Source organism: Anolis carolinensis, chromosome 4 (assembly GCF_035594765.1).
Source record: "Anolis carolinensis isolate JA03-04 chromosome 4, rAnoCar3.1.pri, whole genome shotgun sequence".
NCBI classification, from domain to species: Eukaryota; Metazoa; Chordata; class Lepidosauria; order Squamata; family Dactyloidae; genus Anolis; species Anolis carolinensis.
In genome coordinates, this window is record NC_085844.1 from 237,918,186 (window position 1) to 237,945,633 (window position 27,448).

At 38.8% G+C, this 27,448-nt stretch overlaps 1 protein-coding gene across 2 annotated transcripts in view; it reads left to right on the plus strand.

The window, feature by feature from the left end:
* The window catches only part of cdh26 (cadherin 26), a 47,005-nt gene that overhangs the window by 5,576 nt on the left and 13,981 nt on the right, over nt 1-27,448 (plus strand). For both annotated transcript variants that reach the window (XM_008110146.3, XM_008110147.3), the window contains exons 2-8: nt 12,660-12,743; nt 13,554-13,676; nt 16,175-16,336; nt 17,088-17,235; nt 20,485-20,651; nt 25,338-25,466; nt 26,275-26,460. In XM_008110146.3, the coding sequence (XP_008108353.2) occupies nt 12,660-12,743; nt 13,554-13,676; nt 16,175-16,336; nt 17,088-17,235; nt 20,485-20,651; nt 25,338-25,466; nt 26,275-26,460 (999 nt within the window). The remainder of the gene's footprint in view (nt 1-12,659; nt 12,744-13,553; nt 13,677-16,174; nt 16,337-17,087; nt 17,236-20,484; nt 20,652-25,337; nt 25,467-26,274; nt 26,461-27,448) is intronic.

Below are 27,448 nucleotides of genomic sequence, written 5' to 3' on the forward strand. Positions count from 1 at the left end.
CACCCAGAGGAGCACAGTTTGAGAAACACTGCCCTAAAGGTACCAGACCCTGCCTGATTTTGGAAGCTATGCTAGGTTAGCTTGGATGGAAGACTACCAATGAATACCAGGTGCATTCACCTATATTTCAGAGGAAGAAATTGGCAAAACGAATTTCTGACATTTCCTTGTCTAAGAAACCCAATGAAATTCATGGGTTCACCATAAAGTGACAGAAGACTTGAAGGCACACACATATGCAGACACAAAACACTGCAAGAACAAACAGCTAAGAACAGGAGTGGGTATCCAACAATTGTTTGTGATGTGTAATTGCTAAACTTTAACAATGGAGAATATCCCCAAGAGTTTCTGAAATGTTGAATGAGTTAGACAAAAAAAAGAGAACAAATTAGGGGAGCATCTACACTGTAGAACAAATGTGGTTTAACACCACTTTAGCTGAAATGGCCCAATGCTGTGAGATTCAGGGAGTTGCAGTTTTACATTATCTGCAGTCTGTCAATGAGGATTGGTGCCTCACCAAACTATAATTCCCAGGATTCCATATCATTGGGCCATGGCAGATATAATGAGAGAAATGGACAGTGGAGGAAGATGCTTCTTGTGGAAGTTTAGAACAAGTAACTAGTGGGTATTTGGGTAGAATTAACCGCAAGGGAAAGTTCAACAGGGTCACTTACATAAGTCTTATTCCTGATCTTACTTGTAATTATTAATTTTATTTTGGATCTAATTGGTTGATCTTAATAGAATCAACCCATTCAAGTAATAACTGGATGGTGAATCAACAGTAATGCAAATCTTATGGACTGAAGGGGTTTAGTCTTCTTGAAACTACCAAGTGGATTTAGGGCTTTACAGTATTTATATCCCATCATGGAAAACAGTTCAATAGAAATTATCTCCGACTGATACATTTCATATACCCAACTAAAGGAAGTTTACGCTGAAGTCAAAAAGGGAGAAATGGTCCTTCAAATAACCTGAATCTGAGCACTATAAGGACATATCAGTCAATCCAATATATTTTATTGTACCCAGAAATAGACCAGCAGCCAGGGAAGCTGCCACAACAAGGGACTTGTGTTCTCCCTGTAGCCATCACCCGGTAACAATCTGGATTATTCTCCAGAGAAATGCCCATATTTTTATGTGCAGTCACCATGTTTTCTGCACCAAAATGCCCTTTTGAGCATTTTTGGCAAAGAAAATGTGATGGTTTTTATCCAAACAACAATGTCCACAGAACACTTTCAGTAAGGAGAAAACTCTAGTAGTTATTTATCCTTTCATGTAAGGATAAAATCTATTGTAAATGTCTATTAAGTTGACTTTGACTTACAGTGACTCTATGAATGAAAGACCTTCAATCCACCCTGTTATCAACAGCTTTGCTCAGACCTTGCTCAAGGTAGTGGCTTCCTTGATTGAAAATATCCACTTGCAATGCGGTCTTCCCTTTTTCTTAATGCCTTCCATTAGTATATTTTCTAATGAGTCTTATCTTCTCTTAATACAATTCTTGTTATGTGCCTTCAAGTAGTTTCTGCCTTAGGGCCAGAATGTTTTCTAGTCACAGTGAAGTGGATTTTCATAGTCAAGTGAGGATTGAAACCCTGGGATTCAAATCTTTTGACAGAAGTCAGAAAAACTGAATAATGTGGAGAAAGAAAATTACTACATGTCAGAAAGGGTTTAAATACCCTCAAGGCCCCAGATTCCATCTGGTCTTGAAAGCTAAACAAGGTCAGCTCTAGTCAGTGCTTGGGAGATTGCCAGCGAACACCAGGTGCTGAAGGCTGGCTTTCAGAAGAAGGAACTGGTAAAACCACCTCTGAGTATTTCTTGTCTAAGAAAACTCTGGAATTCATGGGGTTACCATAAGTTGACAGGTGACTTCAAGGCACATATATGGATATAAGCAACAGAAAAAGATGTGAAAAAAGCTGGGTACAATGTTCATATATGAAGACACATTGTTTTCAGAAATGACAAGGATAATAACATTTCTTGTTGGAGACCTTACATGGTGCATCATTTGTTTCTAGTTATACCAGAAAACACAAATAAAGATTTTGCTCAGATTAATGATAAAGGAGCAACACATACACAATCTCATATGACCAAAATATTCGGAACACATGTAGTAAACTCATGTTTGTGAATATTTTGTAGGTTAATATTATACAGAGGGCTTGCAGTACCTTCGAAAGTATGACAACTGAGAGAAAGAAGTTTGTAGCTTAAGCTTTTGCAGATTCAGTCTGTAACATAACTATTTCTTTGAATTGGGGGAATGTAGGAATGATTTACTGCTGGACTAAGTGGATATTTATGTGTGATAGAGCAAGGTCTTTATACAGTAGAGTCTCACTTATCCAAGCTAAATGGGCCGGCAGAAGCTTGGATAAGCAAATATCTTGGATAATAAGGAGGGATTAAGGAAAAGCCTATTAAACATCAAATTAGGTTATGATTTTACAAATTAAGCACCAAAACATCATGTTTTACAACAAATTTGACAGAAAAAGCAGTTCAATATGCAGTAATGCTGTGTTGTAATTACTGTATTTATGAATTTAGCACCAAAATATCACGATATATTGAAAACATGACTACAAAAATGGCTTGGATAATCCAGAAACTTGGATAAGCGCAGCTTGGATAAGTGAGACTCTACTGTACTTGGTTTTAGGGCTGTCATGTGATCAGATTGCCACATGTACATCAGGATGTCCTCCCAAACTGTTTGCAACTTAATTCCCTTAAATTCATTCTGAATTTTCTTCTTAATGTCCTCCAAACACTCTGGGGCAGAATTAGGGTGAGTGGCAGAGAGAATCCAGTCCTGCAGCAGTGACTGTTTCACCAACAGATGAAAAGCAACAAATACAGATGCCACTGAATTATAAATGTGCTGTTTCGTATCTATATTCTTTATTTTGCACCAAGAGAGTACATGTGTCAGTCAGCAAAATAGCTGAAATGCCATAGGTAATCCTGCATTCTTGTGAGTTCTGGAAATATGTCAAAGAGCTTGACATTTTGTCTTGCTGGTTTTTACTACTTGGAAATTGACCTTGACAAACAACCTGGTGCCTTTTAGATGTTTTGGACTACAACTCCCATAAACCCAAGTCATCATGAGGTGTCAGTCCAGACATCTGGAGAGTTTGTTTGCTTGCTACTATAGTAGGCATGATGAAATCCTAGTTTCTTAGGATTTCAACAGCACTGTGATAGTTTAACATTCTGTATCAGACCTGGATTTACCTTATCTATAAAGCCACTCCTTGCAAAACCTCCCATGAAGGTGATTGTACAACTTTTCTATGCAATATGTTCCCAGAGCTTATCAGAAGGAAGCTTTTTTTGCTATCTTCTGATGAATTTGGGATGTATAGTGTGGACTTATACTAATGCAACCCAAATCTGTAGCTTTTATTTTTGGCTCCATGGCTGGCTACCAATTTTGAATCTTTAGTGTGGTTATTTTACTTAATCTCAGTTTTCTTTTAGGGATCAGAGAGCAGATTGCATGGTTCTGCCCATGGTTATATTACTTTTAAAAAACCAGACCAATAAGTCCTCCAAATAAGTCACACAGTGCTTCGTTGTGAAGCAAGAATCTGAGTCCAGAACCCCCATGTGTGTTGTGATGTTCCGGTCACAATAGCACACAGACAGTGAAAGCCAGTCATTCCAGTATTTGAAAAAGTAGACCTTTGTTTTCTTTAAAAGGTAAAGGTAAAGGTTTCCCCTGACGTTAAGTCCAGTCATGTCCAACTCTGGGGGTTGGTGCTCATCTCCATTTCTAAGCTGAAGAGTCGGCGTTGTCCGTAGACACTTCCAAGGTCATGTGGCCGGCATGACTGCATGGAATGTTTTCTTTAACTTGGTCATATTGCATGTGGGCCTGGGGACAGGTGATTGTCAAATTATCAATTTGTGAGCAGTTCTGAGAGCACTTTGGCTGAAGAGTGGAATGAAAATACCCTAAATAAAATAAATAAGCCTCACAGCATGCTAATTAGTTGATTTCAGGAGTGTTAGTCTAAAACAATAATTTTGTGAAGTTCTGGAAAGCACATAATGATTTTCACCAGCCAGATATCACTTTCAGAAAAGTCACATGATAGGGTTTTTGTACAATGATTTCAATAATTCCTGCTTTGTGAGCCCATTGAAAGTTAATCTCAAACCTCTTACTTTTATTTTCACTTGTTTCATTGTTGTGGTTGTAGTCATCTCCACAATGGGATTCAAGGCATCTCACAAATTATTAAATTCATATAGATTAAAACCATACAGAAGTTCAATTTTGTGTGTGTATTTTATTTAAAAGCAGTTATATTATTGAAACCATTTTAAAATAATTGAAAGTCGATATTAAATCAACAAAACAGCACACCATTAAATGATCATCACAGAGCACCCTCAGCATAGTCTTCAAGTTTTATCTGAGAACGCTCAAAGAAGGAACAATTTATGAATGAAGCTAGGGGGAACCTGCCTGTCTTCTTAGCACTTGGACAACTTGGTTCTTGTCCTACTCTGTATTTTATTTTATTTTAAATTCATTTTTATAGCATGAGGTATTAAGGTTTTATAGGTTATACATGTCAAGTAGTTTGGGGAGAAAAGCAGCTTCATCCAGCAACAATTGGATAGTTTCTAAACGAAGGGAGCACATCATTTCTATAGATGCTTGTTAACCTTTGCTCTTTAGAACAGAAGTTTAGAAACTTCATCTTGGTAGGCCTTGCCATCTAGATCTCTTTGTGCCTGACTGTGGAAAGGACACTACATAGACAAACTACATAGGAAATGGACCAAGAATGTATGTCCTTGTAGGTTCTGGTGGACATTTCAATGGCTTTCGACACCATCACCCTTTTGGACTGTGTTTCTGGGATGGCAATTGTGGACACTGTTCTACATTCATTCCAGTCCTTCTTGGAAAGGATGCTGATCCACCAATGTGTAGATAACAAGCTACTCCCCTTCGTTCCCATCTAAATGAAAGGATGCTTTTTCGAGGCAGTGTCGGTTATCAATAATGGATTGAATGAAGATGAAGGATGCAGTTCCTTCATCTTAAACCAGACAAGATGGAGATGTTCTAGCCAATTCTAAAACAGATCCAGGAATACAGATGTAGCCTAATCTGGATGTAGTTGGACCCCCCACAAATCTCAGGTTTACAATTGGGTGGTTTCTTGGATTCATGCCTGAACCTGCATGTACAGGTTTCAGCAGTGTATGGGAGTGTATTTGCACTGTTAAAATGAGTGAAACACCTGCACCTCTTGCTTGAAAAGGGAGTTCTGGCTACAGTGATAGATGCCTTGGTTGCATTCCATTTGGATTACTGTAATGCAGGGCCATCTTTGTAAAATGTTCAGAAACTTCAGTGGGCCCCAAATGTCAGGACTAGGTTGCTAACTCCTTGATGAAACAGCTTCCCCAGCTACCAGTTTGTTTCTGGGCTGAATTCAAAGTGATTTTGAAGATCTTCATAATGTTTAGGTGGAATTTCTTTAGTCTAAATACATACTGTGTCCTAGTCTCTGGAGCAGCAGAAAACATTCTCAATATAATCGTCCTTCAAACATTTAAACATGGTCATCATGTCATCTCTTAACATTATTACTCAGTTCCCTAAGTTGCTTCTCGTGGGGCATGGTTTCCAGACCTTTAATCACATTAGTTGTCTTCCTCAGTGTCAGCTTGTCAATATCCTCTTTAAACTGTGGTGCCCAGAATTAGGCATAATATTCCAGGTGAGATCTTGGTCATGTTCCAAGAGCTGAGATTAACCATGGTTTCCTTCCTCTTGAATCTAGTTATATCTATTACTTTTGTAACTCAGTGTAGTTACCTTGCTATGCATATAAGTAAAAAAACAAACACCAAACCTCTGTGTGATTGTATTCCAAGGAAACAAGCAATCTCTCTTGACCTTTTTTTACGATCAAAATTATTGATCAGATTTATAAGACAGTTCAAACAGAGGGGAGCAAAGCTCTTTGAATGGACACTCAGTCCAACTTTCAATTTTTAAATTAAGGCTTCCTGCTGTAATCACTTTTATCAGTTACATCATGAGCAAATAAATTGTGGCCTTGGGTGACATTTAGCCCATAAGGCTCCTGTTGAAGGCTCCTGGTGCCTCCAAAAACCCAGGACTTTTAATTGAGAGTGTGATTATTTTTTGTCCTAAATATCCATCAGTAGCTCAAAATTCCTAGAAAACACAGTGGTTTGCCTCTGTCACAGTCTCAATATACCTTTTTAAACCCCAAAACCCCAAACAAATTATTCTGAAACTCTCCTCAAATGAAATTATAAAGCAACCTGATGTCATGTTGGTGTGATCTACTGGAAGAATACTGGAATGAAAAAAATGCCTCCCATCCCTCTGCAGTTGCTCCCCACCTTGAGCTATGTGCATGCCATTGCAAAGCTACTTCAGTTAAGCTTAACTACAAACAATAGGCTCAAGTTACAACGTGCCAGTCTAAAATGGTATTTGTTTCTATGGAGGCATATGGGCAAAGTTCATTTCAGAAACAAATGTGGTAAACAGAAGTGGAAAGGGGTGCTAGTGATCTCAGCAGTAATTGTTCAAGGAGTGGCTTATTTGAATTTGTTTTAACTGGCTTTATATTGTTAGATTTTAACTGATAAATGATGCATATTTTAGTCTTTCCCAAATTACAGTATTGCTATTTATTGTTTGAAATTTAAATAGTAAGTTACCCTGAGGTCTTCAGATATAGAGGGGATAAAATAGTTAAGAGAGTGGATGAAAAAGTAATTAAAGGATGCCATATACCTTGATAGAGTCATAGAGTTGGAAGACCATTGTGTCCATCCCATGCTCATTCAATTATCTCCAACTAGAGCATCCCAGAAGGTTGCTGTCCAGCCTCTTTTTGAAGATATCCAGTGAAAATGAACCAACCATCTGTTTCTTTAGGCAATTGGTTTTACTACTGAATTGTTCTTCCTGTCTAGACATTCCTTCCAATGTCCACTTAATACCTTCTTTCCTGTTTTTTCAGACTTTAGATTTGGTCCTACCTTTTGAGGCAGCAGAGACCAAACCTACCCACTGCTCTCTGTGAAAGCCCTTGAGATAGTTAAAGAGCGGGTTCATGTCACCTTGTTGTTGTTCTCTGTGCCCATGCCAACTTGTCTATATTGTTCTTAAAGCGAGGCACCCAGAAATGAGCATAGTAGTCTAGATAAGACCTGACCAGTGCAGAGTAGAGTGGGGCTATTATTTCTCTCAACTTTGAAATTATACTTCTATTAATGCAGACTAAAATAGCATTCACATATTTTACTACAACATCACACCCCTAGCTTATGTTCAGTTTATGATTAACAATCATCACAAGGACTTTTTGACATGTACTGCTGAGCCATATATCTGCCATCTTAAGTATACCTGTGCATTTGTTTTTTGTGGCCTATATGTAAAATTTTGCATTTGTCTTTACTGGGATTCCCTACTTTTCGATGACTGATTTTGGACGTTCTACTGTTTTAACAGATCTGAATTATGGTCATGTGCCAAACTGTCAAGATTTTTCCAGATTTTCCTGGTTTTAGTTCCTGCTTCAGAGAGCCAATGGTGTGGTGGCTTTAGTTCTTGACTATAACTCCGGAGATGAGAGGTTGAATCCCCATTTGACTTTGGAAATCCACAGGGCAACTTTGGGGAAGTCACACATTCTCAGCCTCAGATGAAAGCACTGGCAACCATCTTTTGAACGAATCTTGCCAAGAAAACTTTGTGATAGTAATGCTTTAGGCCAAGAATTGGAGATGACTTGAAGGCATGGAACTACAAAGTTGCACTGAGGAGTATCAATAGAAAATGTTTATTGATTCTTTTGTATCTTCAAAAATTGGCACAATCAACAAGGGTCTATAGGTCTTCTTAATTTGGTTTGGCCACTTTGTTAAACTAGCCAATAATTTCTTATTAAAGAATAGGAATGTGTTAGACAGCAGGGACACTTCCTCACAACTTATCCAATGTCTTTTCAGATAATATTTCTATTATTCTTTTATAGCTTTATTGAGTATAAATACCATCTCTGCACTACCTTGTGAGTAACGATCCAATGATATCTGAAGCCAGAAGAACCATGTGGAACTCCAAGGGTTCCTCTTCAAAATATTTTTTTTTACAGAAATCACAATTTTGTGCTGAATTCCATTTCAGAAAGAATTCCATTCCATTCAATCACAAAACATACATGATGAAAAATGTTTTTACCAATTTAGAGTCATTGTTAAATTTTTAAAAAAACTAATTGATAAGATTGATGCAATCACTGGGTCATGTTTCAAGCAGGAAACAGCTTTTCATTAACCTTTGCGAAAAGGTTGAGGAGAGAGAGCTTTGTTTTTGTTGAGAGATTAACTGCATTCTTGCAAAAAGAAGTGAAGAACTGTCCTACGATATGCCTTGACAGAGTCAACAAAGAACGGTTTTTAAATAAAGTTGGATATGCACCAGTTAACATAAATAAGGCATGTTGCATATCCCAATTCTTAGGCTTCATAGCAGTCTCTTCATTTGCTTCATTTACAGTGGAGTGGTTCTGCATCACTTATCGGCCTGAGGGACTAGTATAATAGTTGTGGCTACTGATTTCTCCACCTTTCTCCACCTCTTCCAACCTCCTCTTCTTTAAACAAAATACAAGGAAGGAACAAGCCTCATTCTTCTAGTACCAGATTATATGTTTAGATATGTTTACCGATATACAGTTGGCTCTCTGCATTTGTGGGTTTGATTATTCACAGAATTGACTAGTATGTTCTATTTAGGACACTATAGGTCCCCCTGCGTTGACTGGAGAGGCAAACTGTAAGATCTAGCAATTCTTGAGAAGGTATTTTTTCAGGTGAAAAAAATGCAGGGTTTTAAAAAATTGCCAGTTTCCCTACTTTTGCAGGGTACTCGTGCCCTTTACCCTAGCAAATATGGTAGATGAATACAATGAGATTTTGTAACACAGTGGTTCTCAGCCTGTGAGTCCCCAGATGTTTTGGTCTTCAACTCCCAGAAATCCTAATAGCTGGTAAACTGGCTGAGATTTTTGGGAGTTGCAGGCCAAAACACCTGGGGACCCACAGGTTGAGAACCACTATTGTAGCAGCTTTGAGACTAATCGAGAGAAATAAGTTGGTAAAACAACTTTTTGTAGGCATTTTTATTGGTATTCACATACACTGCCTGCTCATAAAAAGTTTGTTCCTTGGCACTTCACTCCTTGCAACTGATGAAGTAGACTTAAATTTACAACCGCTTATCCTGTCAACTTCTTTCAGCTAGTCTTAAAGGCTCTATAAGACTTTTTGCATACTGATCCAGACTAACATAGCTATGTTTTTAAGTAGACTAATTTCAGCCAATGTCCATAATTTTGATTTGGTAGGGACGATCCTGATTAACTCACCATTGTGACATTTTTCCAGCTGGTTTTCACATGTCCTGGTTCTTTCCCTGCCTTCCACTTTCACCATTTGTCTTCAGCTTGCTTCAGTTGTTCCAAACTAAATTCAAATTCAAAACTATTTTGCTCTCAAATAGGTCAGCAGAGAGGATCTTGGCCTAGTAGACCCAGGCAAAAGCAAATGGCTACATCTTGTTTGTCTTTCATCATCATTTGATAATGTTTGCCCACAGCCCAATGTGACCCTCTGAAATGTTGGAGGGTTTGAGTTTTTCTCTCTGTTTGTTTGTAGATCTGAAGTGGAAGTAATAAAACAAACAGAGTTGTAGCTGGGACATATTATGTATGCAAAGTGGCCTGTTATATTCTGTAAAAATGTATAAATAAGTAATAACGTGTATAGCACATGGGTCCCACTCTGACAGTTAGGAATGCTTTTGTGGTTTGGGCAGAGCTTTCTGGCAGAGAATTCTAAATATCCCATGGAACTATATATCCCAGGAATCCATAGGATGAGCCCATGATAGTTACATTTGCATCAAAGTGGTATAATTATTTAGTAGAAAAGATGGCTTGGTCATTATTGTAATGTTAGCACTGTTGGCAGAGCCGGCCCTAGGTATTTTTCAAGTGTAGGCGAACAGAATTTTGGCGCCCCCCCCCCCCCCCAAACCAATCACTGAAAAATAAAAGCGTTGGATAAGCGAAAATGTTGGATAATAAGGAAGGATAAAGGAAAAGCCTATTAAACATCAAATTACATTATGATTTTACAACTTAAGCACCAAAACATCATGTTTTACAACAAATCAATAGAAAAAGCAGTTCAATACATGGTAATGTTATGTAGGAATTACTATATTTGCGAATTTAGCACTAAACATTGAACAGGGATATAGGGCAGTGTGGACTTAGATAACCCAGATAGCCCTCAGTATTAAAAAAAAAACTCTAAAATCAGGACAATAAATAAAGAACAACACTCTGAAAACAGAAGAAATCCAGACAGTAAACAATCAGGGACAGCTAACACCTCCCAAAAAAAGATTCTCCCAGGCAAGAAGAAGCCAGGCCTTGAAGCCACAGGGCCATTAAATGCTAATCAAGGTGATTAATTACAACATTCACACCTGCTTCAAAGAAAAGTTCTTTCTCCCACCCTGGACCTTCTACAGATATATAAACCCCACATGCCTAGCTTCACAATCTCTGAAGGCCCCAAAGGTGGGCTCACGTGGTGCGAAAGTGGGTCTGCGCCCGCCGGAAAGCCCAGCACGGGCACCGGGAGGCCCAGCGTGGCCGCTGGAAGGCCCAAAAGAGAAGGAGGTGGAGAGTGGTGCCCTCCTCCCAGGACGATGGTGCCCCTGGGACGATGGCGCCACAGGCAAGTGCCTAGTTTGCCTCATGGTTGGACCGCCTCTGACTGTTGGTACATGCTGTGCTCTAAAAAAAAAAGAGGAAGACTGATTAGAAAATGTCTTTCATATGCTGTATATTTACTTTTCACTGGTGCTGTCTCTGCTGATTGAGAAATAGTAAGAGGTGTTTGTATGCTTCAGTCCCACCTGTTGTAAAATCCTGCCATTATCTTTTTGCTAAGCTGAAATATCCTGTGTGTTGTATATCTTATCAGCTTGTGTGGGAAGTGAACTGGACCCCTTCACCATCCAGGTAGCAAAAGTCCAGGGAAAGGAATGTCTCAGCAGGCTACAAAAAGCAGGCTAAAAAAAGCAGGCTAAGACTGAATTCCTTTTTTTTTTAGTTTTTGGGCACTTAAGTTCCATTGAAAGCAATGTGATCAACTTTGTGGTGGACATAGAAAAATGTGCTGTAAAGTTATGTAAATGGTCCCTTGGACAATAGCACTGTATACAAGCAGTCCCCAAGTTACAAACATCTGATTTACTTGCTAGTTGCAAAGGGGGTGGGGGTGGGGGGTTGGGAAAACAGGAAGTGAGAAAAATCTATCCATAGGAAGGGAAATTTACAGTGTAGAAGCGCCCAAGGTTACAGTTTTGGCCCCAAGATTTAATAATAATAATAATAATAATAATAATAATAATAATAATAATAATAATAATAATAATAATAAATAAAACTTTATTTATACCCCGCCACCATCTCCCCAACGGGGACTCGGGGCAGCTTACATGGGGCCATGCCCAGAACAATACAATATAACAGAATATAAAAGAACAACAGAATATAAAAGATCAAGATTTCCCAGGGGCATGTGAATATGGGCCTCTCACCACCATTTGAACTCCCTCTTTCAATCTACAACAACCAATGGCAGGAGAATATTTAATTGTGAAAACGACAGGACACCAGGCCATGACTTTGAGATTAAACCGCAAGTGAAAGAACAGGTTGAACCACTTCCTAAGTCATCACTCAGCCAGGTATCTTTGGCTGCAAAGGACAGTTGTGATTTTGTAATCCTGAAGTAAACATTTCTGAGTAAGCCTCTCCTGCCAAAACTGGTTGATGGGATATTGGCCCAGGAAAAACTGACAGAATGACTATGATGGCTAAGAAGTTTTTGACAATTTACACATGATAAAGGGGATTAGCTTATGTCATACAAGGTTGTTGTGTGTTTTTTGGGCTGTATGGCCATGTTCCAGAAGCATTCTGGAACATGTCATATGTTTTGGACGGAGAGCCATTGAACTTTTAACAACTGGAGAAGGTTCCTGTTGTGTAGAAGTGGGAATTTCAGCATGTTTTGCTTGTTTCCAGGTTGTGTGGCAAACAGCAGCATCGGAAATTTGCTCTTCTGCACAACTACTAAAGATATAGGAGCTGTCTCCAGTTTTGAACCTTAAGAGCTGCAAACAAAATGCATACCCATAGATGGGAGTATTTTTGCCAAGATGAAGTTAAGAAAAAGGAAAGAAATGCTGGGAATAGTCCTGAAGAAAATCCTCAGTTTTGACTTTTTAAAAGATCATAAAGCTTTTAAACGCACTTTTTAACGCACTTCAGTACAAAATTCAAAGGTGTGCATGCACAACACATTTCCATGGTTCAAAGTAAAGCATGAGAAGATAAATTGAGAGCAAATAGTATATGTTTCTTTTGTGTTATGGTAATTTTGCCTGGCTTTTCCGTTGAAAGAACAGCTGTTAGACATAATTTTGCTAACTTCCTTCTCTCTTTCCCCCATCCCTTCAGGTTCTTGCTACGAGCAGCTTGGAGAATGCACTGGCTGTTAACAGCAATAGTCTAAGGAAGGCCGTCCACAAGAGAAGCAACCAGGTGAGGGCTTTGTCAAATACTTCAGTGAATAAGATTTGCTTAAAATGAAAATCTAAGTCTTGTGTTTATTATTATTTTATGTTTTGTTCATTGGTGAAATGTTGGCTCAATGGCTTTGTATTTTCAGCTTGGCTGATTTTTAGTTCCTGAGCCTTTAATGGTACAGTAGAGTCTCACTTTTCCAACATAAAAGGGCCAGCAGAATGTTGGATAAGCAAAAATGTTGGATAATAAGGAGGGATTAAGGAAAAGCTATTAAATGTCAAATTACATTATAATTTTACGAATTAAGCACCAAAACCATCATGTTGTACAACAAATCTACTGAAAAAGCAGTCCAAAACACAGTAACGTTATGCAGTAATTACTGTATTTATGAATTTAGCACCAAAACATCGCAATATATTGAAAACATTAACTACAAAAACATTGGCTACTAACAAATTGACTCCAAATAAAGATAGAATTGCATAAAAAGAACTTACAGTAGCAACATTTTTGGAAATTAAATCCATAAAAAGTTCAATCCTTACTGCCTAGAGAAGCAGCTGTGGATTGGGGTGGGAGGCAAACTGTGTTGGATAATCCAGAACATTGGATAAGTGTATGTTGTTTAAGTGAGACTCTACTGTACATGTAAATGGACATTTCATTTACGTTGTATTTGTGATTGGCTAGAAAGAAAAGGAAACTATTACTGATTCAGGATGGTTATCTCTTGCTTCACTGTTTTTGCTGCTGCTTTAGAGAATAATGATCTTTTTCATGCTCTGTATGTATTACAATGGAAATGCATTGTTGCTCTTTCAGGATCCGGATCTCAAGCAATTGGATAGTGCACGTCCATTACGTCGCACAAAAAGGAGATGGGTTATTACCACCCTAGAACTTGAGGAAGAAGACAAAGGGCCTTTCCCAAAAGCTATTGGAGAGGTAAAACATTTACAAAAGCTTCCTCCTTCTCCTCCAACATTTCATTATTCCTTCTTCCATCCAGCCCTAGATATATATAACCTACTGGCTGTGATCTCCAAAATCACATAGCATCTGATGAAGTAGACTGTAGTCCAGATAGAAAGAGACTTCAGGCTTGTAGAATCTACGTTGGTTTTTTTTGAAAAGTACTAGAAACACTAAACAGAGGTAGATGCAAAAGGTGTATGTTGAGAATTTTAAAGAAAAATGCATTTGAGCACTTTTGGTCTATTTTTTAAAGTTATCAGAACTGTTCTGAGTTTCAAATCATTCATGCAGACGTCCTAGATGTATTTCTTCTTCTTTGAGAAGTTGGGAAGAATGATTTGAAGAATCTAGTGCCCTTGCTAATTTGCTCCGTGAAAACTATGATTTTTCTCATTCATAACAAAACTTTAGTCAAGATATGAAGGTGTTAAGCATTAGTCCTTGCTTCAGTGAGGTTTAGCATTAAAGAATAAGGTTCATGAGAACTGAATCTATAAGATTTCTCCAGTGTTCATTCCTGCATTAGTCTTATAGATTCAGTTCTCGTGAACTACGCCCTCCTTTAATGCAAAACCTCATTGAAGCATTGCAGACCTGACTCCTTTCTGACCAGCAATATTTCATATTTTTACATTAAAGTGGTTTAATTGTAATTCCTTGGGAGAACTGTAATGTGACTTTTGTATTTATTTGCGTTTTTTAAATGCAACTCATTTGAGCACTAATTTACCTGTGGTTTACATACAGGCTGAGTATCATTTAATTCAGAATGTTTGGAACATGGAAGTTCATTTATGTTTCATACTGTATACACTATATACACTAGGGTTGTGCATTTCATTTGGAATTTCTTTTAATTGGAATCTAATTCGGAAGTTTAGCACTTTTGAAGCGAGTTCTGACACACCTGCTTGCTGCCCCCCCCCCCCCCATAATTAAGAATTTGAATCAAACGAAGCCTATGATTCTTAAACCTTGGATGTCTTCAGATGTAGTTGTGACCAAGCCCCTGCTGAGAGGTGAAGCCGAACCTGTTAGCATGCCTCTCAGCCAATTAGTGCTGATGGAGGAGGGAGGGGGAGGAGGAGATCTCTCTTATAGTCTTTAAAAATGTTTTTAAAAACTTTGAAAATTCCCAAAAATCTGTGGATGATTATGAAACTCGATAGGCAAAGAGTGATAAATGTGTTCTACCATTGTAGTAAGTTTCACCCCAATAGCTTTAAAAAGGAGGGAGAAAGGAGCCCCTGGATTTTCCCCATTTATAGTAATGTAATGCAAAGTGAGGAAAAGCCACATGCCTGCACTAAACTACATTTCCCATAATGCATTGGGCTGGAGCAGCTAGCGTTGGCGTTGAGAGACAGTCTAATTATTATAATATATATAAAATTTCTTTTAATTGGAATCTAATTCGGAAGTTTAGCACTTTTGCATGGAATATGCAAAGAGGACAGTAAGTATTAGTATAAATCTGTGCTAAGTTGTGTGGTTGTGTGTCAATAGGAGAAGCATATTAATTGGATGTCAGGAGAGTTTGGGTGGTGCCTTTCTGCCCGGAAGAAGGGGGTGAGTCTAGATGTCCCTTGATGGTGTCTGTACTATGATTTCTGTTCCTGAGTTATAAATGGCAGTTTATAATTGGTTCTGTCATAAAAACATGGTGAAAGTTTATTACACTGCTAAACTGTCTTTGTGCAAGGGACATCGTCTTATATATATTATATAGCACATTATGCTTTGTTGGGTCTCCACCAATTTAACAAAGTTTCTGTAGTAGAACAATGACTTTCAAACTAAAGACCACACAATGAAACAGGAAATAACACTTTCAAACTAGGAACAGATTTTATTTATTATTAAAAATGGTTTTTATAAATTTTTTTTGAAAATTCACCAAAAATCTCTGGATAAGCAAACATTCTGAAATTTGGTAAGCTAACGTTGGTAAATGTGTTCTACCACTGTAGCAAATTTCATCAGGATAGCTCAAAAATAGGGAGAGAGAGAAGCTCCTGAATTTTCCTCACTGCAGTTCTGCTTTCCCTATTGCGCATGCGCGGACGCCATGAACGAAGTACTTACGAAAATTCGGAAGTTTTGTAAAGTTTTGAAATTTTTACCCCCAAAATTTGGAAAGGATTTTAGAAACAAAGCGCCAGCACCCCCTACTTTTGAACCCAGTTTAGAACCATTTTTTTAATCGTACATGCCTAGGATACACCTAGCTTGAAGGCAATTTTATACACTATTTCAATAATTTTGTGTATGAAAAAATGTTTGCATATATTGAACCATCATAAGGCAAAGGTGTCACAAAGGTGTGGACAATTTCAAATTTTGGAATTCTGGATAAGGATTGCTCATTACTCAACCTGAAAAAATATTTTTACATAAATTAATCTTCACATTAAAACTTTGCTGCTTTGATAAAAACCTATATATCACCAATTTGTCTTATTTTATAGCTCTTCAATGATGTTGCACAAGACATGTCTATAAAATATTATATTAGTGGACCAGGTGTGGATGAATATCCAGAGGCTGGATTGTTTTCTATTGAAGATGATGCTAAGGGGCATGTATATGTCCATCGTACCATTGATCGAGAAATCACCCCATCATTCACGGTATTTATGGCTGAGAAAAATCAGCTGAGCATTGATATATTTTATATATTTCCCTCATGTATCAGCTGTTGTATGCTTGTAAAGATTAAAATCCTTAATCATGCCAAGTGAGAGCTTTACTGTAGTGTAAATTATTTAGCCACTGCTCACAGTTAATGTTTGTTTTCTATCAATCCAGTAAATTCTGCAAATGTTTCCTGTTTGTTCATTAATTTCTAAAGATTTTGCGGTAGGAGGCCACACAATAGGAAACCGGAAGCCCAGACAGTAAAACTCTAATGTGATATTGTCCTAGGTCTGCATATTATTCAAATGATCTTTACATACAGTAATATTAATTTTGTGTAACCCAGAATTCTATTTTTCTTCTTTGAAATGAATGATTTACTGGGCATCATGTTGAAGCGTACGATAAAATCAAGTTGGAGGACCTAGAAAATGTCTTGATAAGAGTTATCTGTAGGCCCCCAAAGCAATTTTATGGCCAGCAGAACTTCTGGTGGAAGTTGACTCTAGAGCTATGCTCAGTGCCTAGAGAGAACACTTACCTAGAGTGATTTTATGGCATTTAAAGCTTTTCACATTCATATGAAATCAATGAACTGGCACAATAAGTGGGCTTTGCTGCACATTAGAATATTGATCAAGCTTATCATTTTGCCATCATACCAATATATAGTCATATCATTTTATAAATAAATTGATTTGTGCTTTGTATCATCAGTCTTTATTTTCTTCCTCTCCTGTACAGATACGTTTTGATGTTGCAGATAGGCAGACTGGGGAAATAGTAGATAGATCCCTTCTCTTCAATGTTGCAATTAAGGATGTCAACGATAATGCGCCTGAGTTTCCTCAAAAGGAATATAACATCACAATGAAAGAAAATTATAAGAGAGGTGAGTAGTCCTTGAGATTGTGTGTACAGTAGAGTCTCACTTATTCAACACTCACTTATCCAACATTCTGGATTATCCAATGCATTTTTGTAGTCAATGTTTGCAATATATCATGATATTTTGGTGCTAAATTCGTAAATACAGTAATTACTACATAGCATTAATGTGTAATGAACTACTTTTTCTGTCAAATTTGTTGTATAACATGATGTTTTGGTGCTTAATTTGTAAAATCATAACCTATTTTGATGTTTAATAGGCTTTTTCTTAATCTCTCCTTATTATCCAACATATTCGCTTATCCAACGTCCTGCTGGCCCATTTATGTTGGATAAGTGAGACTCTACTGTACTTGTAGACAGGAACCATGTATCCCCTATGATTGCCTTTTCCATGCAAGGCTCAAGTATCACTGTGTATTTGATGGGAGGAGTACAAACTGGGACCCTTTCAGACTGAACAATTATAGCACTATAATTCCACTATGATCTGGGATTTGGAGTTTGAGAGATCCTTGGCTGAGAATTCTAAACATCCCTCTCCAAATTACAAATGCCAGGATTCTATAGAGTGGAACCATGGCATTTAAAGTGGAATCATAGTGCAATAATTGTGTAGTATGGAGAGAGGCCTTGAGAGTCCCTTCTCTACACATACCACAGTTCCATCTCTTCCAATACATCTCAAGAGACATGAAAGAAAATGTTTGATCTCTTTGACATTTCTGAATTGACCATGAACCACACTGGGACTTCTCTGCCATGTCTCAAAACATAGACCGGTTTTGTTGTTGTTTCAACCTTTTCCTCTTTTCCCTATTCCTTTAGGGCAGTCTTACTCAAACAGGGTCCAGGTATTTTGGACTTCAGCTCCCAGAAATCCCAGCCATTTTACCAGCTCTTAGGAATCATGGAAGCTGAAATCCAAAACATCTGGAGGAGCACAGTTTTAAAAAAACTTTGTTGTAGGGCATGTATGTGTATATAATGTTAGCGAGCCCCTGATGGTGCAGCGGATTAAACCACTGAGCTGCTGAACTTGCTAACTGAAAGGTTGGCTGGAAGGTTACGGCACTCCATGCAGTCATACTGGCCACATGGCCTTGGGGGCATCTTCGGCTTAGAAGTGGAGATGAGCACCAATCCCCAGAGTCGGACACAACTGGACTTCATGACAGGGGAAAACCTTTACCTGTATACTACTACTACTACTACTACATTTTGCTGGGCCACAACAGATGGTAGTATAAAATAGATTATCAGTTCTCATACCTAACTGTAATGCATCAAGAATTTTTAAAAAGTGTGTATCTGCATATGTGAACTGAACTCTGTTACAATGCTACAAATATCTGGTTTAAAGACTGTGTATAGGGAAACCACAAAAGTTGTAAATCATTAATATCTTCCTTTCCTTTGTGAGAATGTGAAACTTCAGTTTTATTTTGTATGTCCATGAGACAATAGGAAGTGTTGATGCTTTTTGAAAAACAGAATTTATACTTGTAAATACATTTTTGTGGAACTTGGATGAATATTTAAAAATGAAAACCTCTGTTGTAGCTGCCTTGTCTCAGAGAATTTGAAAAAGTAGAAGTGTTGCTTCTTTTTACCCGAGAAGCCTTCCTTCCCATGCTTGTTTTTGTATGCTTTGCTTCAAAAGCATACAGAGATGTCTTGTGCAAATTGAAAATCTTTTTTTTCAATTGTGAAGAGCTTTAAAGGTCTTGTGTAGGGACATCTTGTGCAAATTGAAAACCTTGGCCAAAATAAGCAAACAAAAAACCCACTCAAATATTTTTTTTTTTTTGTCAGGAATTGAGAAATCTCATAGGGGTTTACAAGTAGTTTACAATAATGTTATGATATGCTGAGCACAGGAAATTTGATGAACATTCCTCACTTCCTTAAATAGTTGGAACTGCTAGGTATTTAGGGTGAGTCTACACTGGCCACTAAATCTGGGGTCGGAAATGCTCCAGAATGGTCCCAAAGATGGCCAGGCACACCTGGCCAAACCCACTGTGGCATTGCATTGATGTCCACATGGTCCAGTCAGGCTAGGACCATGCTGGGCCTTCACCTGACCTTCTGTGTCACTGTGGTCGCTCCCATCTGGCCATGGTTGTTATGAGCATCCTAATCTGATATCTGCAGAGGCTATCTCCCATTTTTCTTTCTGGTCACATGGATACATTTGTGGCTGCCAGAATGGGGTCCTTATGATGATCAGATGCTCACATGGAGTCCCTGTTAATTTGGGACTTGTGTTTGTGAAGCAGAGAGTTCCGTTGTTAGAGAAAACAAATACTGCAGGTTTTTCCATCTTGGGGATAGGACTAGTAGACCATGGCAGTGAGAACCTGCATCTCAATGCTAATGATAGTTCACCTACCAGAAGGACTCGGAAGGTGTAGATTTTGGGATCTGTGCCTCATGTGACACTGTAAATAAAAATATCAAAGTGAGCAGATTCATTTCTCAAGTTTTCTCAAGGAAGGTCCTAGGTATTTTTACCCAACACCAGGCTTCATCACATTGTGTTATCTTCCCTTTGGCTTTCCTTACATGCCCATAATCTGCACAATGTAATGAAAAAATTGAAAATGATTGTGTGGTCACCTTTTGTGATATTGTGATATTAAGGAGCATGTGTAGGTGGTTTTAGTTACTAACATATGCATGTTTATATTGTTCTATAAAGTTGCATCAGAACATTGAAAGAGAGGATATATTCCATTGAAAGCAATCTGCAGTTGGAGATATGTTCAGAGAAATATTCCAAAGTGTGCCTGATCTACTCCGAGAATTAATAAAAGCATGGATAACCGAGCTATTTAGTGGACATTTAGTGGATATTTTGGGCTATGAGACAGGAAGAACGGAAAATTAAAGGAAGGGGAAAGGCCCTTGCTTTTTGGCAACATGCAGGGACACATTTTCTGTGGGCTGATGTCTAAGAGTTGGTCTTGTGAGCACTGAAAATCAAAATATCAAAGAGAACAAATTCATTTCTCATTCTCATTTCTCTTATAGCAATCCTGGAAAACAGCAAACAGCAATTTGATATGTTACTTTTTTTGGACTGTTGCTCCAGCTTACTAGATTTTGGGAGTCATTGGCCCTAAAATTAACTCTTCCAAGTTCTAGATCATTAAGGGCCACTAGACACAATTTACATAGAGACGTAAATAAGGTCCATGATGTTGCTTTGTAGATGTTATAATTCCCTCACTTTTTCTGTTTGTAGAAGACTTCATTTTCAATGTCACAGCCTTTGACAAGGATCAAGAAGGCACTACAAATTCTCAAGTGAAGTATTCCCTGGTTTCACAAACACCTCGTCTAAAACAGCAAGTCTTTACTGTTGATTCTTTCACTGGAGTGATACGTAGCACAGGGTGCTTGGATTATGAGGTAAAGTACTAGTAAGTAAAGACTATGTTGATAGTCTGCATGAGATGCATGTTTTGTCATACTTTGTCAACTACTTTGCCATCAAGCTCTCGTAGTATCTGCTCTTAGGCATGTCCTCTGCATAAGAGGTGAGGAACTTCTTTCAACCCAAAGGTCAAATTTATTTTCAGAAGACTGGATGGAGCCAAAGGGGAAAAAAGAAAGAAAACAAACATGCCAGCATATTTAGTTTAAAATTCTAACTGACTTGGTCTTGGAAGTTACTAACTTCAGCCTTTTAGAAAGGGGGAAGCCATCCAAACTAGGAAACTGTCGAATGATGGTAGCATATGAAGAAGGGTGAGACCATTTGGGGGAGCTGCTGCTGCCACTGCCGCTGCTATTATTATTATTATTATTATTATTATTATTATTATTATTATTATTATTATTATTATTATTATTATTATTCTCAACACAACGACGTTGTATGGCACAGCAAACAAGATAGATATGCTGGATTTCGTTTCGCAAAACCACAAGTCGAACACTTCCCAAGTGTCTAGGACTGTGTGATGTATTTTCTGATGATGTGTGCAGATCCCAGTAGGGTGGCCTTTTGCAGTTGGCAGATGGTGATTTTGTCAATGTCTATTGTTTCCAAATGCCGGCTGAGATCTTTTGGCACGGCACCCAGTGTGCCCATCACCACCGGGACCACCTGCACTGGTTTCTGCCAGAGTCTTTGAAGTTCAATCTTGAGGTCCTGATAGCGGCTGAGTTTTTCCTGTTGTTTTTTGTCAATGCGACTGTCACCTGGGATGGCAACATCAATGATCCAAACCTTGTTCTTTTCCACAACTGTGATGTCTGGTGTGTTGTGTTCCAGAACTTTGTCAGTCTGGATTCGGAAGTCCCACAGTATCTTTGCGTGCTCATTTTCCAATACTTTTGCAGGTTTGTGATCCCACCAGTTCTTTGCTGCTGGGAGGTGGTACTTGAGGAATAAGTTCCAATGAATCATTTGGGCCACATAGTTGTGCCTCTGTTTGTAGTCTGTCTGTGCGATTTTCTTACAGCAGCTGAGGATATGATCAATGGTTTCGTCGGTTTCCTTGCACAGTCTGCATTTTGGGTCATCAGCTGATTTTTCAATCTTGGCCTTAATTGCATTTGTTCTGATGGCTTGCTCCTGGGCTGCAAGGATCAGGCCTTCTGTCTCCTTCTTCAGGGTCCCATTCGTGAGCCAGAGCCAGGTCTTCTCCTTATCAGCTTTTCCTTCAATTTTGTCAAGGAACTTTCCATGCAGTGTTTTGTTGTGCCAGCTGTCAGCTCTAGTTTGTAGTGCAGTTTTCTTGTACTGGTTTTTTGTCTGCTGTGTTTTGAGGAGTTTCTGATTTTTGACTTCAATCAAAGCAGGTTCTTCACTTTGCTTGACATATTCTGCCAGGGCATGTTCTTCTTCTTTGACTGCTTGTTTTGCTTGTAAGAGTCCTCTGCCCCCTGATCTTCTAGGCAGATATAGCCGGTCAACATCACTGCGAGGGTGCAGGGAATGATGAATGGTCATGAGTTTTCTTGTTTTTCTGTCCAAATTGTCCAGTTCCACCTGTGTCCAATTTATAATGCCAGCAGTATATCTTATGACAGGTATGGCCCAGGTGTTTATGGCCTTGATGGTGTTGCCTCCATTGAGCTTGCTTTTGAGAATTTTTCTGACCCTTTGTGTGTATTCTTTGCTGACCACAGTTTTCACATGTTCATGCTTGATGTTGTCCAGATTATTATTATTATTATTATTATTATTATTATTAGCTGTGGCTAATGGGAATCATTGGTTGCTGTGGCTAATGGGAATCATTGGTTGACCAGGTGGAATACCAGTGAATAGCCTTGCAGCTTCAAAGCCTGGCCGTTTTCTTCTTATGCAAATCATTGTTTGGTGAGCTGGAATACAATGGAATAGGCTTGCTGCTTGGAAGGCTGGGTACTTGCATTCTTGGGAAATGGTTTTTTGGCCAGCTTGAATTGCATTGAATAGCCTCGCTGCTTCAAAGCCTGGTTGCTTTCCACATAGGGGCATCCTTCCTTGGGCAGGTTGAATGGGATAGAGTAGCCTCATGGCTTCAACACCTGAGGGTTTTCTATCTAGGCGAAATCTTGGTTTGCCAGGTTGAACAGCACTGAATAGCCTTGCTGCTTGCAAGCCTGGTCGCTTTCTACCTTGTGGAATTCTTGGTTGGCCAGGTTGAATAGCAATGAATAGTCTCAGTGCAGCAAGTATGAATGCTGTAATTAGTCACCTTGATTATCACTTAATGGCCTTGCAGCTTCAAAGCCTGGCTGCTTCCTGCCTGGGGGAATCCTTTGTTGGGAGGTGTTAGCTGGCCCTGGTTGTTTCCTTTCTGGAATTCCCCTGTTTTCAGAGTGTCGATCTGTATTTACTGTCCTTATTTTAGAGATTATATTGTTCTGTATTATTATACCACAGTAATTTTAGATATTATATTTACAATCTTATATTATCTGCTTAGAAATGGATTATATGAGGCCCCTTCTACATAGCTGTATAAAATCCACACTGAACTGGGTTATATGGCAGTGTGGACTCAAGATAATCCAGTTCAAAGCAGATACTGTGGATTATCCTGGCTTGGCATTCCGGGTTATATAGCTGTGTGGAAGAGCCTTGAGTCTACACTGCCACATAATCCAGTCAGATAATCTGTATTTTATAGTGTGGATGAGGCCTAACTGAACCCTGGCTGTCCCTTGGCCGAGGGGGTTCCTAGGAGATGAAGTGGGCAGAGCGTACCCTTCAAACTGGCAGCAAGGGGAAAAAACAGTTCTTCCTCTTCCTCTAATTTGTACTTTATTTTTTCTAGGTTTTTTTGTTTGAAAGACATATTTTGGATGACTATGTCTTTTGTGGCCTTGTGGCCTGTTTGGGCTTCGCCCCATGTAAGCTGCCCCGAGTCCCTTCGGGGAGATGGGGCGGGGTATAAGAATGGAATTATTATTATTATTATTTTATTATGACACAGCAAACAAGATAGACATGCTGGATTTTGTATCACAAAATCACAAGTCGAACACTTCCCAAGTGTCTAGGACTGTGTGATGTATTTTCGGATGATGCGTGCAGATCCCAGTAGGGTGGCCTTTTGCAGTTGGCAGATTGTGATTTTGTCAATGTCTATTGTTTCCAAATGCTGGCTGAGATCTTTTGGCACGGCTCCCAGTGTGCCCATCACCACCAGGACCACCTGTACTGGTTTCTGCCAGAGTCTTTGAAGTTCAATCTTGAGGTCCTGATAGCAGCTGAGTTTTTCCTGTTGTTTTTCGTCAATGCGACTGTCACCTGGGATGGCAATATCCAATTATCCAAACCTTCTTCTTCTTCTTCTTCTTATTCTTATTATTATTGTGGCCAAATTTGGTGTGATTTGGTTCAGTGGTTTTGTTGTTTACTCCATAATAAAACACACATTACATTATATATATATATACATTATTGACACAAAGACATAGCATGACACAGCAAACGAGATAGATATGCTGGATTTTGAATCACAAAATCACAAGTTGAACACTTCCTAAGTGTTTAGGACTGTGTGATGTATTTTCGGATTATGTGTGCAGATCCCAGTAAGGTGGCCTTTTGCAGTTGACAGATTGTAATTTTGTCAATGATTATTGTTTCCAAATGCCGGCTGAGATCTTTTGGCATGGCACCCAGTGTGCTGAATACCACCAGGACCACCTGTACTGGTTTATACCAGAGCCTTTGCAGTTCAATTTTGAGGTCCTTATAATGACTGATTTTTCCTGTTGTTTTTTGTCAGTTCAACTGTCATCTGGTATGGCGACATCAATAATCCAAACTTTTTTCTTTTCCACAACCGTGAGGTTTGGTGTGTTGTGTTTCAAAACTTTGTCAGTCTGGATTTGAAAGTCCCACAGTATTTTGGTGTGCTCATTTTCCACTACCTTTGAAGGTTTGTGATCCCACCAGTTCTTTACTGCTGGCAGGTGGTACTTGTGACATAAATTCTAATGAATCATTTGGGTCACATAGTTGTGCCTCAGTTTGTAGTCTGTCTGTGAGATTTTCTTAGCAGCTGAGTTTATGATCAATAGTTTCGTCAGCTTCCTTGCACAGTCTGAATTTGGGTCATTAGCTGATTTTTCGATCTTAGCCTTAATTGCATTTGTCCTGATGGCTTGCTCTTGGGCTGCAAGAATCAGGCTTTCTGTCTCCTTCTTCAGGGTCCCATTCGTGAGCCATAGCCAGGTCTTCTCCTTCTTCCATGCAGTGCTTTGTTGTGCCAGCTGTCAGCTCTAATTTGTAGTGAAGTTTCTGATTTTTGACCTCAATCAGAGCAGGTTCTTCACTTTTGTTTACATATTCTGCCAGGGCACGTTATTCTTCTTTGACTGCTTGTTCTATTTTGTAAGAGTCCTCTGCCAACATATCTCCTAGGCAGATATAGCCGGTCAACATCACTGCGAGGATGAAGTGAGTGATGAATGGTTGTTGTTGTTGTTGTTGTTGTTGTTGTTGTTATTGTGTTGTCAAAGGCTTATTATTATTATTATTATTATTATTATTATTATTATTATTATTATTATTATTATTATTACAGAATGCACTTCAAAATAAATAACAAGTACAGTAATACTATCTTATATTTTAACATATTTCAGACTGCTGGAACTTTCCAACTTCTGATCAGGGCTGCAGACCAAGGAAATCCACAGCTTTCATCAACAGCAACAATTAATATTGCTGTGGAGGATGGCAACAATAACCTGCCTGTATTTACTCAGGCAAAGGTAGGATTGTAACACTTGAGGGCTAATTTGGATAGAAGAGAATTTACTGTGTATTTTAATTATGAATTGGAAAGACTTGTCCTATGGGGGCCTCTTTAGAAAATAATTGCTTTGCATGGTAAGCCCACCTTGGTGAAGTACTCTTAAGACAAAATGAAAGAAGAGGATTGTGTAGGGCAAGGGTGGGAATTTCTTTCATCCCAAGGGTTGACTTCAAATTCAGAGATGTTCTTGAGATAGACAGGTTGAAATGAAGACAAGTGGGCTCCAAAATATTTAATCATTTGCTATATAACTTCTCACATGAAACAGGTGGGTTGTATTGCAGAAGGATAACAGCAGGGCTTATTACATGTGTTCTCACAGTGGGAGACCATTGGAAGGTGTTTTTTTATTTTTTATTTTTTTTACAAAGGCAGGTTATTGATGGATATTTATGTTTACAAAAGAACTACTTTCCAGGCTTTCTCTTACTAAGAGCGTGGCATGAGAGGAATGAAATCACATCCCAGCCAAAGACACTGCTGTCCTCCTGTCATTGTGATTTGCCTGCCTCGTGTGATAAGCCCTTTTGCTTTGTGAGAAGCATTCAACCCTTTAAAATGTGGAGGGGAAAACGGTGCCAAATGCTTGGCAAAACACCAAACAAATAGTATAATGGTTTCCCCTGTAGCAATGCCCATTCCTCCCAGTGAGCCTAACCATTTGAAATTAATGTCTTCATCATGCAGCTGTGTGATAGATGGTAGAATAAAATGCTTCCAAATGATCTTTGATGTATAAAGATGCTTCCCCCCTGCCTTTTTAGTATCAACTGGATATCCTAGAAGGCAAAAAGGCGCATGACATCCTTCGTCTCAGAGTGGAAGATAAAGATGCTCCTAACACACCAGCTGGGAGAGCCAAGTATAAGATAGTGAATGGAAATGAAAGAGAGAACTTCATCATTGAAACGGACCCAAATAGCAATGAAGGGATACTAAGCATTGTAAAGGTAAAGATTTAAAACAATCATCCTATAGCAGGACTGAGAAATATGTGTCTTCCTAGATGTTGTTGGATCCTAGTTTTTTTTTATAGCTCTAGCCCATTTAATGAGGGATTATGGGAGTTGTCTCACATTCTTTGCCCCTGTTCTATTGACTACAGCTTATTGAACTATATCTACTACCATCCATGATCCTTCAGCTTTGCTGGCTGGGGACTGAGAGCTATAGTCCAACATATCCGAAGGAAAATGTTGCTATAGATCAGTGATTCTCAACCTGTGGGCCCCCAGGTGTTTTGGCCTACGACTCCCTGAAATCCCAGCCAGCTGTTAGGATTACTGGGAGTTGAAGGCCAAAACATCTGGGGACCCACAGGTTGAGAACCACTGCTATAGATTAATGGTGGGCAAAGTGTGGTCTTTGGTCCAAATGCATTACCAAGCCCCTCTCTTCCATGAGTCTAAAATGTAGTTTTTACAATTCTGCCCATTCTCTGGTACTGTGAAGGGCATTTACACAATTAATGGAAATTACCTGGGCCATTGAATTTTTCTTGTGATATTTTTTCAAAAGCTTTTTTTTGTCCTACAGTGCTCTCAAAGTGACATGGTGGGCACTTCTGTTAAGTTTTAAGGCTCTCTCAAACCAAGTTATGCCCAGGAGAGTAGAAAGTGATCAGAAAAAATCCTATGGTTAAAAAGGCCTCCTTTGCATTAAGATGGTCTAAGAACTCTCACAAATATGGTGAGGATTCATAATTTCTCTTAGAGAGAGTATTGGGAGGCATTTGGGGACCAAAACATTATTTTTTGCTTTGTGGGATCAGGTGGACTTCAGCCCCATAGCCTTCCACAGTTGCCCACCCCTACTATGCATAAGGTAAAGGTTTCCCCTGATGTTAAGTCCAGTCATGACTGACTCTAGGGGTTGGTGCTCATCTCCATTTCTAAGCCGAAGAGCCGGCGTTGTCCGTAGACACCTCCAAGGTCATGT